Below are 17683 nucleotides of genomic sequence, written 5' to 3'. Positions count from 1 at the left end.
ATTTTAATAATAAAAAATAATTTATTATTATATTAATTAAGTTAAATATTATTTTATAAATTAAAAAAATATTTATATTTAAAGTAGTCTACAATAAAATCATTAAATAAAAACTAATTTTAAAAAAAATAGTTATTATATTAACTAAATTAGAGATTATTTTAAAAATTAAAAAATATTAATTTTTAAATTAATTTATATTATTGTTAAATAATTTTTAAATTAATATTTAATTAATTACTAACGTTTTAACTACCAAAATTATTTAGATTTTAAATTTGATAAAAAAATCTTCATAGTTAATTAAATATTAATTTATAAACTATTTAAAAATAATAGAAATTAAATTTATACTAATAACAGAATTTATCTTATACATCAATAATTTTTTAGTATATAAAATAACATTTTAAATTAATTTTTATTTAATAATGTTTTTTAATACTTATCATAATAAAAACAGAATGATTACTTAAAGGGGAATTTCTTTTAGAAAATTCGAACAGAAAATTAAAAGGATCTCAATTACTTCATAATATATATATATATATATATATATATATATATATATATATATATATATATATATATATATACACAAAGAACCAGAATTCCCCAAATATATCTTCTATCCGATCCCTAATGATTATATTTTTCAATGACGAAACTAAATCGAATCATAAGTTAATAGTTATAATGTGTTTATGTTTATTTATATTCTCTTTGAAAGAAGAAATTGGTCTATTTAAAAAAAGTTACTCGTAAAAGATAAATAACTTATTCTTATAAGAAAAATAGTTTAAAAACAAAGTTTTAATTAGGGCAGTAGGAAGAGCTTTTTCACATTTTATATTAGCTTATTCATCTCTTCAAATCTCAACTCAATCTAAAATAACACCATTTTTATTCTTCACTGTCCTAATTTATGAGTGCTTTATTGATTTTTTTTATTCAATAATTTTCACAAATTAAATATATTTATTTCTTTTTTAGGTCTTGATTGGTTTTAAATCATTTCTTAGAACGTTAAAAATTATTGTTTTATTTTAATTTGATTACATAAATAAGAAAACGTTACTGAAATCAATAGTATGGTTAAATAATAATGTATATTCTTTAAATTGAAATAAGACTTTATAAAACTTTTTTGAACTTTTTAATTTGTAGGAAAGTTCTTTAATTCTTAAAGAGAACAATATATTTCAAAATGTTTTCGAATTTTGTATTAATTATTTTTAATCTAATGTGATATTTATTAAACTCTGTATAAATAAGGACATTGTATTGTTTCACGTAAATTTGTCCAAGGCCAGGCCCAGGCCCATCAACAAGTTTTAAGTGATTAACGCATGTGTTGGGCAATGAACAAAATATATGTTTTATAACGGATTTTATTTTCTTTCTTTTTGAAATATTACAAAAATAAATTATCTTTTATCAATAAGAATTAAACATTATACTTTACAACAACTCTCACACCTTATTATTCATCGAAACAAAATGTTTTTCATATATTTTTATATTTTTTATTAAGGAGGTGAGAAAATAATATTTTCGTACAAATGTAAAAGATTGTTTTTAAATTTTACTATATTCCTAACCTTAGTCAAGCCAAAATTTTGATAATAAATTTAAGAATTCATTCAAAGGCTTAGAATATATGTAAATTAAAAGAAATTTTCAAAATTTAAAATACAACGTCAATTACGCATATAATCAGATGAAAATTGTATTATATTCTGTAAATATTTAATTTCCTGTTGTACCTGCTTTGGAACAATATTATAGATATAAATAAGGGACAGAGATGCACTCTTTTTTCATAATAAAATAACTCTTTCAGAGTTTTCTCCAAACTTTTCTAAGAGTTATTTTTCACACGTATGATTAATATTGTGTTAAATAATTATTTTATTATATTATAATTGCTATATTTAATTTCATTCTTCTAAGCACATGTTGTATATCACGTTTCTATTTTAACAGATTTATTTTGGCATATTTAAAAAATAATTTCTATATTTAACAAATGCTAGATTTTATCATATATTATTATACTTAGATAATCTATCTATTTAATGGACTTAGTCCATATCTTTTTATATATTTTATCTTTATAATATATGTTTAATATAATTTGTTTTATTTTTTTCTCTATTTTAATAGGTATCTAGATCATTGGGTTAGGTTTAATTTTTTTCTTACTGTTGGAGTCGAATCCTCGTCAAAGCTATTGTTATTGTTGCCGCTAATTGGTCGGCAATTGAATTTTTCCTGTCATCTATGGATTTTTCTCCTATTGTGCGTGATTCATCTATTTATACTAATTATGTCAATATTCATCTTTCTATTGACAAACTGGATGGAACTAATTATAACACTTGGGCATCAAATATCAAATTATGGCTTAAGAGTCAAGGTTATGTTGATCATCTCACTTGTCCTAATGTTGATGAAAACGAGATTTCCCTTTGGTTGAAAATTGATGCTCAATTATGCATTATGATCAAATCTACCATTGATTCATCTTTAAAAAAAAAATTTCATACATGTGAGACATGTTCAGAAGTTTGGGAACAAACAAAATTATTACGTCTTTATGAAGTGTGTCAAGATCTCATCACCGTTGTTGCTTCCAAACGTCTTAACGGTACAATGGTTGAATATGTGGGTAAACTTCATGCTCTCCTTCATGATTTTAATGAGTTATTGCCTCCTGCCTCCACTCCTTCTCAAGAACTAGAGCAAAGGTCCAAGTTCTTCATGTTATTATGCTTACACGGCCTTCCTAATGATTATTCTCATGTTCGCGATCAAATTTTGGGATCTCTTGCGCCCAATTTTACTTCAACTTGTTCTACCCTTCTGCATGTGTTAGATAAACACACCACTACTGATATACCTCCTTTTGTTGATGACTCTTCAACTTTAGTCTCTCATCATAATGATCGCACTCGCCCTCATAAGCCGACAGGAAGAGTTTGTCACAAGTGTGACCATTGTGGCAAACTTGGCCACAAAATTGACAGGTGTTATATCTTACATGGTCGTCCTCCTAGATCTGTTTCAAGTGCCCAAACTTCTCATGTGCAACCTTCTACTATGGATCCTACTTCATTTGATACTACAGGACAACTTGCTATTTTCAATAAATTTCTTAAATGGTATGAGAATCGTCAGAACTCTAGTCCCACAGCTTCTGTTGCACATTCAGGTACATCTTTATCTAGCCTCAATCACTCAAATCTTATTGGTCCTTGGGTTATTGACTCTAATGCCACTTTTCACATTACTAGTAATAAATCTTTTTTTCTCTTCCATGTCTACCTCATGTTATTTACCATATGTTACCATGGTTAATGACTCTAGGGTGTCATCATAGGATGTTGGTATTATTCATCTTCTTCCTTCTTTATCTATTGATAATTTTTTTTATGTTCCTAAGTCTCTCTTCAACTTATTATTAGTTATTCGTCTAACATGTTCCCTTGATGTTATTTATCTTACCAAAGATCCTATTTGTTTACAGTATTGGAGTTCGGGACGAATTATTGACACCGAGTGACATGGTCTTTATCACCTACATATCTCTGCAGATGTTGACACAATTATGGATTCTCCATCTCTTATTCATACTCAGTTGGATCATTCTAGACTTGTTAAGATGCAGTAGCGTGTTCCAAATTTGTCTATTTTATCAAGTTTATTGTACGAGTTATGTAAACACATTCGTAGTTCTTTTCATATTAGTGTTTCACAATATGTTCATCTTCTTTTGGCTTAGTTCACTCATATTTGGAGATCAAGTCTAATAATATATAATATATTATTAGATATATTACATATTATTAAATATTATAGATATATTATGTATTATATATTTTATATTATTAGATATATTACATATTATTATATATTATTAGATATTATTATATCTTATTATTATATATTATTGTATATTATTATATATTATTACATTCTATTATATATTATTAGATCTTATTATATATTATTTATATATTATATATAATATATAATTGTATATTATATTATTATTATTATATGTTATTATATATTATTATATGTTATTATATATTATTATATGTTATTATATATTATTATATGTTATTATATATTATTATATGTTATTATATATTATTATATGTTATTATATGTTATTATATATTATTATATGTTATTATATATTATGATATATTTTTATATAGTATTATATGTTATTATATATTATGATATATTTTTATATAGTATTATATGTTATTATATATTATGATATATTTTTAATAATATTATATATTATTAAACATTTCTATATATATATATATATATATATAATGACTTAACCCATATTTTCTAATTTGTTTTCTCTATGTATAAACATAATCTATATACAATAAATAAATATATATATATATATGTATATATATATATATATATAAGTGGATTTATTTTTACTTCTTTAAAAAAACAATTTCTATATTTAATATTTGATTAACATCTAAGTTATAATTTTTAAATATAATATCTATATTTATATCTTCTATATATAAAGGGAATTCCCCTCTTAACTACTCTTAATTTTTTTTTTCTATTTTATCCTTATATTAATATTTAATTTTATTATTGTATTATGGTCATCGTGTGATTTCTTATTCCCCTCTTAACTGCTCTTAATTTTTTCCCCATTTTATCCTTATATTAATATTTTATTATTGTATTATGGTCCCTGTGCCCTTTCTCATTTTTTCTACCATATTTGGTATACGTAGTGGGGCGATTTTGAATTGAAAGAGAGGTGGAAAAGCGGTTTTGAATTGAAAGTGAGGTGGAAGAACGGTTATGAATTGAAAGTGAGGTGGAGGAACGGTTATGAATTGAAAGAGAGGTGGAGGAACGGTTATGAATTGAAAGAGAGGTGGAGGAATGGTTATGAATGGAAAGAGATAATTTATTTTGAGAATTAATTGCATAATGAGAGAGTGTCTTTTGTATGAGAGAGAAATAAATTTAATAAAATATTTAAAATAAATGGAGCAACCATTTGAATTGAAAGAGATAATTTATTTTGAAAATTAATTGCATAATGAGAAGGGAGTGTTAAATATTAGGAAATGTGAGTAGTGACCAAACGTGAACAATTTGATTATGGTTACGAATGAGTAGTTTTCACCAGCTACATCCACTCCCTTATAAGGAGTAGCTGAGCGGTTACCACTTTCTTTCACTTCCTTATAAGGAGTAGTTTTCACCAGTTGCATCCAAAGAAAAAAAATGCTCATAAATTTTGACACATTTTGACCCTCTTCCTTCACGCTCCATGTTCTTCTCCTACTCTCACCCATCTTAGTCCCTCTTCAATCACCATTGTACAACAACAACCACCATTGTTTCCTCTTCAATCACCACTGTACAACAACAACCACCATTGTTTCCTCCTTCTCGCATTTCCCAAAGCGTTCGAAGCAGAGACGTGTCTCATTGTTATAGGATTTGAAAATTTTTGTTTCTATTGCTTTCTTAATTTTTTTTTATATTTTTGTATGAATCCTAAGCCCAGCTTTGCGGGCAAAGTTTTTATGTCTACTGATACTTTGATCTATTAGATATTACATAAGTTGGAAGTTTGGTAATTTGTATTTAGTTTATTATTTTATTTTTTTCAACTTCTTTGTCATGAAAGATGTAGATTCAATTGATATGGTGATATATTCTACAACTTCCAACATACAACCATTGGCATTATGTTTTGACATTGTTTGCTGGTCCATTTTTTTAAACCTTAATTTTAATCTTGATAACCTTACAAAGTTCAAGATTACACCCAAGTTAAATCAAAATTTAATATTCAAAAACAATAAAATGAAAATATAAAAAAATTAACATAAAATCTTAATAAAACTATTATCAATGTTGCATTTAGATAATTTACATATCTTCTCATATAATTTAATATTTATTAAAATTATATGAATATATAAATAGTAAAAATGAAAAATGCCCACTAGTTTATATATAAAAGAGATTTTCCTCTTAACTGCCATTTTATTTTATTCCAATTTTATATAATTTTATTTTATTATTTAAAAAATATATGAGAGGAAATATTTGTCATTTTGTGAGTAGTTTAATTTTATATCTCAAAAGCATAACAGAAGAGATAACACTATTTTTAAATTCAAAACTAAACATTGCAAAAGTGAGGCTTGCGCATTTCCCAATTGCATCTTTTCTTTTCCCATTCATCTTCATTTTTATCCATTTAAACACCTTTTTTGTTTTCTATTTTTATATTTAAAATTCAAAATATGAGAAGTCGTAATTTCTTTCCAAAACTACTAAACCAATTATAAAGATGGAAATGCAATGTCTGAATTTATTTTTCTTTTTTATTCATTTATGCGTGTCTTTGGTATTGTATGATGACAATATTGTTATTATTGTGCTGACGCAAATAGTGCCATAAAATACACGAATACAACAATTTAATCAAACTTATAACAAAACTATTAAAGAATAGTAGGATTTTGTTCATTGAATAAAAAATTGAAAGGGAAAAAAAAATACCAGATAAAAGTGCGTCGGTCGGAGTGAGAGTGGTTAGTCTATGAGAAAGAGAGGGCTTAAGGAGAAAAGGGGAGGCGCATTAGTCTAAGAGTGAAAGGAGTGAGAATTTGGATCGGGAGAGAGGAGAACAAACAAGCAAAACGCTTACGTTTTGGGATTTGATTGGGAGGATTAAGAATAAGGGGGTGACAGTGATGGAGGATATGGAGGGGAAGTGGTTGACCGTGGTGGTAAAGGATAGGAACGATTTGACTAAGTTTCTCTACGGGTCCAAGACAAATAAAAGAGAAGCATATTTCATTATATTTTCTTCTTTTGTATATAACATTTCTCATGATTAATGTTGATTGAACAATTGAGGATGAAATTCTGGTTTATTGCTTAATAGTATCAAATGTGTTATAATGATAAAAATAAAAAGTGTGGATACACAATAAAAAGTGCACATACACCGGCACAACAATAAATGAGTAGAATATATTTTTTTATATAAAAATTAAAATAAATATATTTTATTTATGTGGGTCACATCCCATCCTACTATTGACCCTGTTGAGGCCTAAGTGTTATAAAGATACATCTATAAGTATTATAAACATACATGCACTGTTTATTCATTATACATATAAACTCAGAATGTAGTTAGGTTTAATAGTATATTTTACTCATAATGTGACCAACATAGTGGGGCCTGGAAATTGGGCATTGATTCCCATCACAATGTGCTCAATGCAATCTGGTTTCTGAATCATGTACTCCACATCAAACTTGTAATGCCTCACAACAACAAGTTCGGCCAAATGCTTGTGAGACCTTTTAAGATCACAATGATGTTGCTTTTTGCTTGGATATATTATCAACAATTGATGAACTTGCAACAAATGAACTCAAAAAAGTGAGAGTTGAAAAGGGTTTGATCATGCTATGTAGGTTGGCTTTCATGTATGGTCAGAGATATTACGTCTTTAGACGAGATAATTATGAATGCGTTTTTAAAAGCCTGGTGTTGTTTTTTATTAAAATTAATCATTCTTTTACGATTAATTATTTTATTTTAAAATTATTTATTAATATGACAGAAAAATGCTATAAAATGTCATTTTTTATATGTAGGAGAATTTAACACATCATCATTCATGAATCGTGTTAAACTAATTGAACTACATTCTTTTAACTTATTTCACAAGTTATTGTAGATTCTCAAATTTGTTAATCTTCTTCTTCTGTAAAGGCTAAAACTAGCAGTTTCTCTTATAATGTGATAACGCTTATAATATAATGTAAAGTTATTCAGACATACATAATGTACTTTTTTTTCTTCTCCGAAATACAAGTTATTTGCTCCAAACTAAGAACAGAGAAAACTAATTGGTAGATATATGATAATTTAGTTTTTAAAATATATTTTATATAATCCAAAAGAGAAAACTATCAAATTTTCATCAAGTATGGCATGTTCTCCTAAATAGGCCTTAAAATAATAAAATTATACAAGTAGTTTTTAAAATATTGAATATTCATAAATTTAGATTATACAATGATATATTTATTACCACTCAGGAACTAGTTTGAAAATAAAAAATAAAAAATTGGAGGAACTGTTTGGTATAACTTTAATTATCAAATGATTTCTTAATATAAAAGAGAAAATAACACTTAGAAAATAAAATCCGTCATTTATTATATCCTAAAACTAATTTTCAAAAGTATTAAAATTATAATGCATTTTGAAAACTTAAACTTCAACACTTCATTCATGAGCCACGATTTTCAGATGGGAAATAAAGATATGCAAAGCCACTTGTTAAATGTGCTCTCTTATTTTAAATTTTTTTTATTTATACTTGTTAAATTTTATCTAACTTCACAACAATGTAAGAAACTATGTTTCACCATTTTTGCATTCAATTGACTTTCTCTAAATGGTGGCATTAAAAAATTCTTTTAATGGTGTTATTAAAAGAATTCTCTTAATGGTTAGCATTTATTTGTAAGTTTAATATTTTTCAACCGAACCTAACCTTAATGTTAAAAGTTTGTTACCCAATTACTAACAAACACTTGATTCAAGTGGAATTAAACTTTAAAAGGGTTTAACTAAATTTTATGAAAATAATAATAAAAATCAAAATGTAAGTAAAATTGTCAGAAGTGGGATTTGAACCCACGCCCTCTTTCGAAGACCAGAACTTGAGTCTGGCGCCTTAGACCACTCGGCCATCCTGACATCTTATTGATAGTGTTGAGCTTATCTATTTATTAAAACTAATTATATTCTAATATTAGAATGTTGTAATTAACTTTATTTATTCAAGCTTAGATAGAATCATGAGTGGAATTGTATAATAAAAACGTTTGAATCCGACGTTCTAAAAGCGTTCATAAATTTGCGGAAAACTTTTCTTTGACACAGTAAACAGTGAAATACACACACCGGTGTTACTGTATCAGGGTCCAGAATTTTGTTTGCACAACGCGACAATTCTGAATGCTGCAATACCAAACATGGTTTTAAAAGAGAGACCCGAGCCTTCACTTAGAAGAGCAGTGAATAAAAAGGACGCCGGTATATTTTCAACTTATTATCCAATAAAGTGGAATTAAACTTTAAAGGGTTCAACTTACCAAACAAAATATGATATTTTTATTTTAAATAATAAAGGAAGCATATGGAAGAACTCAAACAAAATGCATAACGTAACCAAACAAGATGTTATAACAATTGAGTTGTTGCATTGCAACTCATTACCAGCGCTTGCCATGACTTCCCTATAGAGACGTGAATGATTTCAGCATGATAAATGACCCCAACTCTCGAAACGACGAATTCAAACAATGAGTGCACTGATGGTGAGTTTAAAAAGGATAGAATACCATGTTTTCTCGCTAAAACAAATTAGTTTCCTTGTTTCGTAGTTAATTACCAATTAAATCCAATGTAGAAGGAAGGAGCCATTTATTTAAAAACCTGTAAATCACTCCCTAAATTAAATTGTCCATTATTACGCCTCCACTTCTATCTGCACGCAATTTTAATTTCCCCAAACATCTAAATATGATATTTAAAATTCTGAGAGGTTAACTCGAACCATCCAACTGTTAACCATTTTCATTGCATCCTTTGCTTAATAAGCGTCACCTTTGTAAGAAAAGCAGAACAAGAGAATATTCCTAGTACCATTATCCAGTAACCGCATCAAATCCTAAAGAGTAAACCATCTTTGAAGAAAGTTTTTTGCCGTGCAAAAGATATTCCCTGTCACCCAGCAAAAGTGGACCACGGCGACAAAGAAACAATAACAGGGCTTGCAATAGGAACTGACAAAAAGTATTGCTTTACAGTGGAGAGGAATGCGTATCAGATATTTTCAGAGTAACCAAGTCGACTTTTTTCTAGTATTACATCAATAGATATTCAAGTCTCAACATCATTGTCAGATCATAATATTGTTACAGATGCCAATGCTCTTCAGTATGTAAATTTACATATACCAGAGATCACATTTACCACTGCCCATTACACTATGAGGTAATACACTTAAATTTTAGAATATATATATTGAGATCCTACCACATCACGTTATTCACGAGCAGTTTGTATCGTAACTTACAAGACCCAACAACTCTGGACCTTCCAAACGAGGGTTATTCTCAAAGCTACAGCATTGAAACAAAAAAAATGCTTATTCAACGGGTAACAGGAAAGATAACCAGGTAGCAGAAAACATGTTCTAGCTAGAATCTAGAGTGCAAACTTTGAAATGATTTCAGAATCAGTGCCCCAGAAAAATGCAGGAAAACTGACTATAATTAACTAAAAGAACAGATAAATGCAATCAGATTCACTGCCATCACTATGCACAAAACATTGATTGTTACAGGGCAGCGGATTTAATTAAATCAAAATTTTGCATTCCTATTATCCAATAAAATGATTGGAGAATGTATTACATGCAGATATATCATTATAACACAACAATAAATAACAATCAAATATTACCACCACAAGTTAACAGGTCCATAAATAGAATGTGAATAACAGTTTAACAGGACCTTCATGAATAGAATGGGAACAAGACATCTTTAACATCCTACTCATTAAGCAGCAAATATTGCACCCGAGTGATTAATATAGCAGTGTATGGCACAAAAGGTTACTAAATTTCTCGTCGTTGTCCCCCTCCCCCTCCCTCACCCCAACACAAAAACAAAACAATAAACAAAAAAAAAGGCACAGGACAGATGTTTTGGGACCTACTTATTCAATGGAATATGCTCGAATGGCCCAGAGGTAGGAATTGTACCGCATAAATCATTGTTGGAGACATCCCTGAAAATAAGTTAATGGTTAGTCTCTTTGAAAGCCCACATCTTCATCATACCACCAAATAATACTATCATGATCAACATGTAAATACAACATTTTTACTTACACTACTTTAAGGCTCGAAACAGCAGCAAGTTCCTTGGGGATAGGGCCAGTGAGTCGGTTGTCATTTAGTCGTCTGCAAAGAAAACACAAATGAGTGACATGCAAGTGCTGAATCTTTTATTCCACAAAATAAAAATCAAAGGTTTCACCAGTTAAGAAACTGGTAACATAAACCATATCATATTGAAAGACTAACCGCTTCCAACACTTCAAAAATGGAATTACTAAGGTTGTTACATATTTTAGATTTTAACTTAGCTTCCTTTCAGAATCTGGGAAAGCAAATAGTTTTCAAGGTTTTCAATAGGTCATGCACTGACTAATAGTTTGATTTATGAAGGAATTTTGGATGTTACTCAGACATGGTCCATCAAAATTTATAGACTGAGAATTTTGATATTACACAGGAACCCTTTAAGTTACTTAGTTTGTTTATAGATTGAATCATACCACTCAATGTTGGGACTGAAATCATCTCTATCTAATCAGAGTGAGTCATACTAAAGCCTCTCTTCACTCAGTCATGAGTCATATATATGAATCCCCGTCCTTCTTTTTAAGGGGGAGATTTTGTTTCTTTACTGATTGGACTAAATTATGCTTACTTAATGGCTTTATTTGTCTATTATAAGTATAAGATAATAAATTTATTTTCCCTTCTCTCCCTTCCTTTGAACTAAACACTCTGTTAATATTCCTCCTATGAGTGAGGTTTAAATAAATTTCGATATGAGCATGTGAATTTTGGAAGCAATTTATTTTATATCTACTGTCTCAATTCAGATGTCTTAACATCAAATATATGCCCTACTGCTCAACATCTTAACATCTACCACAAAGCCCACAACTATCCATGTCCAAACTTTACATAAAATGTATAACTGAAAAACACCAAAGTCCATGAGTAGCTATCCAAATGTTCTTGTAATTCTCCTGCATCATTCAAACTCTTGTGAGAAATTCAAATGAAAGGATAATGGAAGCAAAGGCCACAGATCAGACCAGTCATGCTTAACATGCTATTACAGACTTACAAAAATACAAGATTCTTCAATTTCCCCAATGAAGACGGAATGGTGCCTGATATGTTGTTGTTGTACAAGTCCAAGCTAACTAGACTCTTCAGGTTTCCAAGTTCTGGAGGAATAGTTCCTTGAATGTTGTTCTTGTACAACTCACTGCATCGAATTAAAATAAAAACATATAAAACACAAACAAATATGAAGTGCTATAGTTCACAGCAAATGCCAATAGATCAGTCATTTTAGTAAAATATGAGCACAATATGAAACATATCTATGAAGTACACAAGCCTTTTTTAAAAAGTCAAGAAAATCTAAATAGCCACATATCATATATATGAACAATGTATAATATAGAAATAGAAACAAGAAAGCATCGTTCCTTAATGAACCAAAAAATGGAAATTGTCCTCTATGAATGATCTCAAGGGAGAAATGATATTGATATTATTCATACTTGAAGACAATACGAAATAATTTATGATTACGATAATTTATACTTTTATTTTGTTCATAGTATGTCCTAGAAGTCTTCTATTGGATTTGCATGATTGGAATTATATTTATTATTTATTTTTTATATTTTTATACATATCTAGATGTGTCAGATATGCCAGATAGATTTATAAAATATTTGTATTGTGAGATGCACACAGTATCTGATACATGTATTGTATCTATACATCATAAGAGCACATTAAATAGACTCAAAGTCCTCTCTTTTTCCAATTTGAAAATAGAACATGATTTATGATGATAATGATTCATAGCACATATTTCGTTGACAGGTATCACACATATATCGCCAATATGTTTTTAGACTAACTATATCACGAATCTAATATCAAATATGTATCATATCTAATACATATATTGTATCTATCCATCATACGAGCACACCTAGACAACTGAGTTACGATAGCCAAAAAATATTAAGCAAAAAATAGAAAACATACAGATACTGCAGATGCTCGAGCTTCCCAAGTTCAGGTACCAAATGTCCAGATAGGTTAGAGTTACCAAGATCCCTGTAGAAAGCACCTTAATTATCACCATAAATGTGGAGAAAATATTAACAGATTCAGTCAATCCAACATATTTTAGTTAGATTTGCGATATTATCCATTATAACAGCAACAATCTATGAAGAACAATACTTTCCTTTTCTTCTCCTATCTTCTCCAATAGACATCAATATTTTACCAATTCGTACAAGTGAAACAAGAAGTATCTAAACTACTAATAAAAGAACAAGAAAATTTAATTTAATACAGCTACATATGACACATAGAAGCATGAATTGCAATACATATCTATTATGTTTTATGAATTTGTACGCGTCTAAATGCGCACTTTACATATATTGTATCCAACATATTTTAAACTTCAACACCATATATCAATCAGAAATCATCACTAATATAACTTTTAAGCTAATTATTATAAAAGCCAACAAACTTTTCAATTTGCGATTGGATGACGCCAAATTTACACTGCCAATACATAGATTATTTACTCAACACGAACTTATACATGTATAATGTATAATATTTATGCATCATAGGCAACAATAATCCCGCGCCCATAAAGTAAAACAGCAACGAAAGGCATCTAATTAAACTACATAAAAAAAATTCCAAACACATAAACACCACAACAACAAACAGGTAAGTCAGCAAGCAAGTCTGGAAAGCTAACTATTAACAGGAAGTAATTCGACGAAAACACGGCTTTGTCTGTTTCGTGAATATAAAAACAAACGAATCCAACCGCAAACAGTGAATCCTGCAACCTCACGGAGGATCCCTCGACTTCATAAAACAATTAACAAAATAACAAAAATCGGCAAAAATCAACACCGCGAGATAAAACAGGCAGTAGCAGTAGAGTTCATTAACGCAACAAACGCTAACAATTAAGAAGAATCGGGCACGGAAACGGAACTAACTAGTCTTAGCAACACAGAAACAGACAAAACAGAGAGAGATAGAGAGAGAATACACTCGAGTGACTCGGTTGTCCTGGTTGCAGGTGACGTGGAACCAAGTACAAGGACTCACGAGCGTGGGATCCCAACTCTGGAGGACGTTGTCCGGGTCCGAGAGGCTCCGTTTGAGCGTGTAGAGCGCGTCGCCTTCGGAATTGGAGGCGCCGAGGCGGAGCAGAGTTAGGGTTACGGAAACGGAGAGGAGGAAACGCATGGAAGTGCAAGTTGCTGCTGCCATGGTTGATCTGAGCTTCAACCGAACACCTCTCCTCGCCTTGTTAGGGTTCTCGGTCTTATTCGTAGGTTCGCAACAACCGCGCAGAGAAGAAGAAGGAAGTAGAAGACGAAGTTCTAGAGAGAGAGGAAGGAAGAGGGAAGAATCTCGTGTGTGAGAGAGAGAAAAGACTTGAAAAGGAAGTATCGGCTTTGGGAATAACACAGAGCAGTAAAACATGGCGAGCTTCGGTTTTATAATATACTATATAGTTATCATTAGTGTTTAGTTTTTCAAATAAGTTTTATTTATTACAGCTATAAAAAACAAATTAATATCTTTTAATTTTGATTTTTATAATTTCCTTTTGTTGCTATAAAATCTTAAGCCATTGCTTTCCTCCTTGCTAACTATTAGGTGTCACATATTCTTATTATGTTACCACATTAGTCTATCTGATTTAAAATAATCACTTTTTTTAATAAATGAGCAGTTAGCTTCTAATATTGAAATAAAAAAAATAGTCATTTCCAGATTTAGAACGAGAAAAATAAAAGAAAAAAAATTTACAGTGGCCAAAAATAAAATTTACCATTTATTACAACTTGTATTTTTTTATGGTATTTTAAAAAAAGTTCCATTGTTTTGCCACTAATTTTGTTTAGTTTAACAAAATATGTTACTTCTGTATATATTAGCTATAATTTTAAAAGTAATTATTATAAAATTAGTAATTTTACTACATACGATGGTGTAAAAGAAATTACTATTTTAATTAAATTTTAATTTTTTTACTCTTTATTTTCACATTATCTTTGTGTTTTTCTTCTGTTTCTATGTTGACTTTTGATGTTCCCTTTATGGACAATTTTCTGTACTTAGTCATTAGCGGATGTCACGCACTGAAGAGAGGAAACAATAATTGTTTCTCTAAAAACCTAATGACTTGATAAAAGAGACTAAATTCTCTTATATTAAATTTCTACGTCTTGTTGTTACATTGAAACATAAATTTTCTTATTTAATTAATTACAATAAATAATGATATAAATGTGAAAAATAAAATGGTAAGTGGTGTATTGTGTGTGCAAAGTTGAGTATATTTGGTGAGTGGCGTATGCTGTGTGATAATGCCAAGTCTGTGCAACCACCATTATTGGCACCACCTAAAGTGGTTGGGAGTATCCAAAATGGTTTAATAATTTATGGCTGTGGTGCTGCTGCACTGCACATACTGACTTTCGTCAACGGATCCATCCACTAGTTTTGGTAGAAGGATCGTCATCTTCTAATCTTGTCCAAATACCATTTTTATTTCTCAAATCTATTGCTTAAAATGGGTATAAATACATGAAGTAATGTGTAAGAAGTGTTTATCACGTTAGAAATATACAGATTATTGTAAGAAATTATTACTTATGTGAACTAACCTTTTTTTCACGTTTTTTTTATACAGTAGAATTGGAGATGTAAGATAACGTATAGGTGAGAACTTACAAGTTATATAGGGTTTGATATCCATTATCCTCGATCGATACGTTTAAAATGTATTAAAATTAAGAGATGATTATTAAGACTAAATCGTACCAAAAAAAAATTAGGCAGTATACTCCTAATTATGATCCATACATTAATCTTAGTCCCACAATAACGAGACTCGTTACAAACATATAAATAAGTATAACTTTCAATAAAAAAAAAGATAAGTCATTAAGCATTTATTGCATCGAGCACCGAATACTCACTTAAGTGTCGGAGCATGTTTTGCAGGTGTTCTCCCGACCAAGAAAACGTATAAAGAAAATAAAGTTGGAATGAAGTAGAGGAACAAGAGGAGAGGAAGAAAAGACAAGCCAAACAAGTCTAAGGAATAAAAGAAAGAGTGTGTACCGACTCACCAAAACGGATTTAATCAAAACAATGAATAAATTATTCAACCGGTAGGAGGGTATCAATCCCTTTTGTACGATAAGAGATAATTTTCTTACAAAACATTATTATAATGCATTTGTATGGAACAATTTTAAAAAAAAAATATTTTTATTAAATAATTAAAATATTTCGCGATAAAATATATTGTTAAGATAGAAATTATTTTGAAGAACGGGTGGAATATTTTCTTTCTTTATATTCTTCCGTATTGATATAAGTGTGTTATGTTTATATCTATTTGAGTACTTTTAATATCTTGTGTTCCTTCATAAATGATTTTTTTAAAAAGGTTATAAATTGTTCTTCTTCTAGTTGCATAAGAATTATTGCAACTAAATAGTTCAAAAATATTCTGAAACAATCCATTTAAGATTGCTTGAATTTAACTCGATGTGGATTTTATGTGCATTTTTTTTTCATTTGACAATATTATTTATTTTTCTTACTTTATTGTAATTCTTGTCATTACTTATCTTTAAAAAAGCTTTAAGAAGACATTTCAATTATAATACGTTTTTTATTCAACCAATTCGCTCTCACTATTGATTGCGAAGCCATACTTTCTTCTTGAGGGAGATACCGATTTATAAGGTTAAAACCTTGGAAGTACCACAAGTTCAATTTAAACTTTTTGTGATATTTTGAAACTATTTAGCTATTAGGACACAAAACTTCCAAGCAAGGGGGAGCTGATATAGTTACATTTTTTTTTAAAACTGATTTAGATTGTTTGAAGTTAAGGTGTAATTGTGTATAACTGGTGTTTTGTGAATCGTTAAAGAACTTTTTTGATTAATTAAATATATACCACTTGATATTGATATGGGATATGATTAGTGAAGAGTAATCATTACATGCATTAGTGTTTAAGTAGCCTCATATCATGCACATTTCTGTGTGTGGTAAAGTGGGTTAATTTGTCCGCAAAAAATTGGTGGATTTGATTGGTATTCTTAGTCAGTTAGTCCGTTTTGGTCCACATGGTCTAATTCACCACTGGTTAGAGATGGAATGAACTAGTGTGTCAATCTTTATTTATTAAAAATTAAAATAAAAAATATTTTAAAAGATTAATTTTTTTTTGTATTATATTACTCAAAGAATGCAATATATACAACATTGTTGTAACTTAAATCATCAACACTTACAAAATAAATTATAAAATAATTAAATAATTTAACATGTAAAACTAATAACTACTTTGATTTATTTGATGAGAAACATTAATTAATCAATTAAAAGCTTAGAAAACATTTATATGATTAAATGTACTTTTAATATATATATATATATTAATAATAAATTTTTAAAATACAATTTTTTATAAAAGCTTTCATGTTAGGCATCACTATGCAACTTAACATCTCAACTAAGTTGACACCTCAAATAACAACAATCATCTGTCATCACATGAAAAAAATATTATTAAAAAAAATACAAAACTATGGGGGGATTATACCAAAATTCATATGCTAACAAAAACTATACATAGGTAGACTATACATATTCATAAA

The 17683-nt window shown here is 28.8% G+C and overlaps 1 protein-coding gene and 1 non-coding gene across 2 annotated transcripts; both read right to left on the bottom strand.

The window, feature by feature from the left end:
• Positions 1-8725: 8725 nt before the first annotated feature.
• On the bottom strand, positions 8726-8809 carry TRNAL-CAA (transfer RNA leucine (anticodon CAA)). Its single transcript has one exon. It is a non-coding gene; the product is annotated as a tRNA-Leu (tRNA).
• A 1138-nt stretch (positions 8810-9947) lies between these two features.
• LOC137826745 (Leucine-rich repeat (LRR) family protein) lies at positions 9948-14500 on the bottom strand. Its single transcript, XM_068632878.1, has 6 exons — positions 14038-14500; positions 12993-13064; positions 12049-12192; positions 11016-11087; positions 10841-10912; positions 9948-10239 (listed from the first exon to the last, which is right to left on the bottom strand). The coding sequence occupies exons 1-6, from the start codon at positions 14475-14477 to the stop codon at positions 10167-10169; spliced, it is 873 nt and encodes a 290-aa protein (XP_068488979.1). The 5' UTR covers positions 14478-14500; the 3' UTR covers positions 9948-10166.
• Positions 14501-17683: the final 3183 nt, after the last annotated feature.

The sequence above is a fragment of the Phaseolus vulgaris genome, chromosome 8 (genome assembly GCF_051622355.1).
Source record: "Phaseolus vulgaris cultivar YP4 chromosome 8, ASM5162235v1, whole genome shotgun sequence".
NCBI classification, from domain to species: domain Eukaryota; kingdom Viridiplantae; phylum Streptophyta; class Magnoliopsida; order Fabales; family Fabaceae; genus Phaseolus; species Phaseolus vulgaris.
This window is presented reverse-complemented; position numbering and strand designations above follow the sequence as displayed.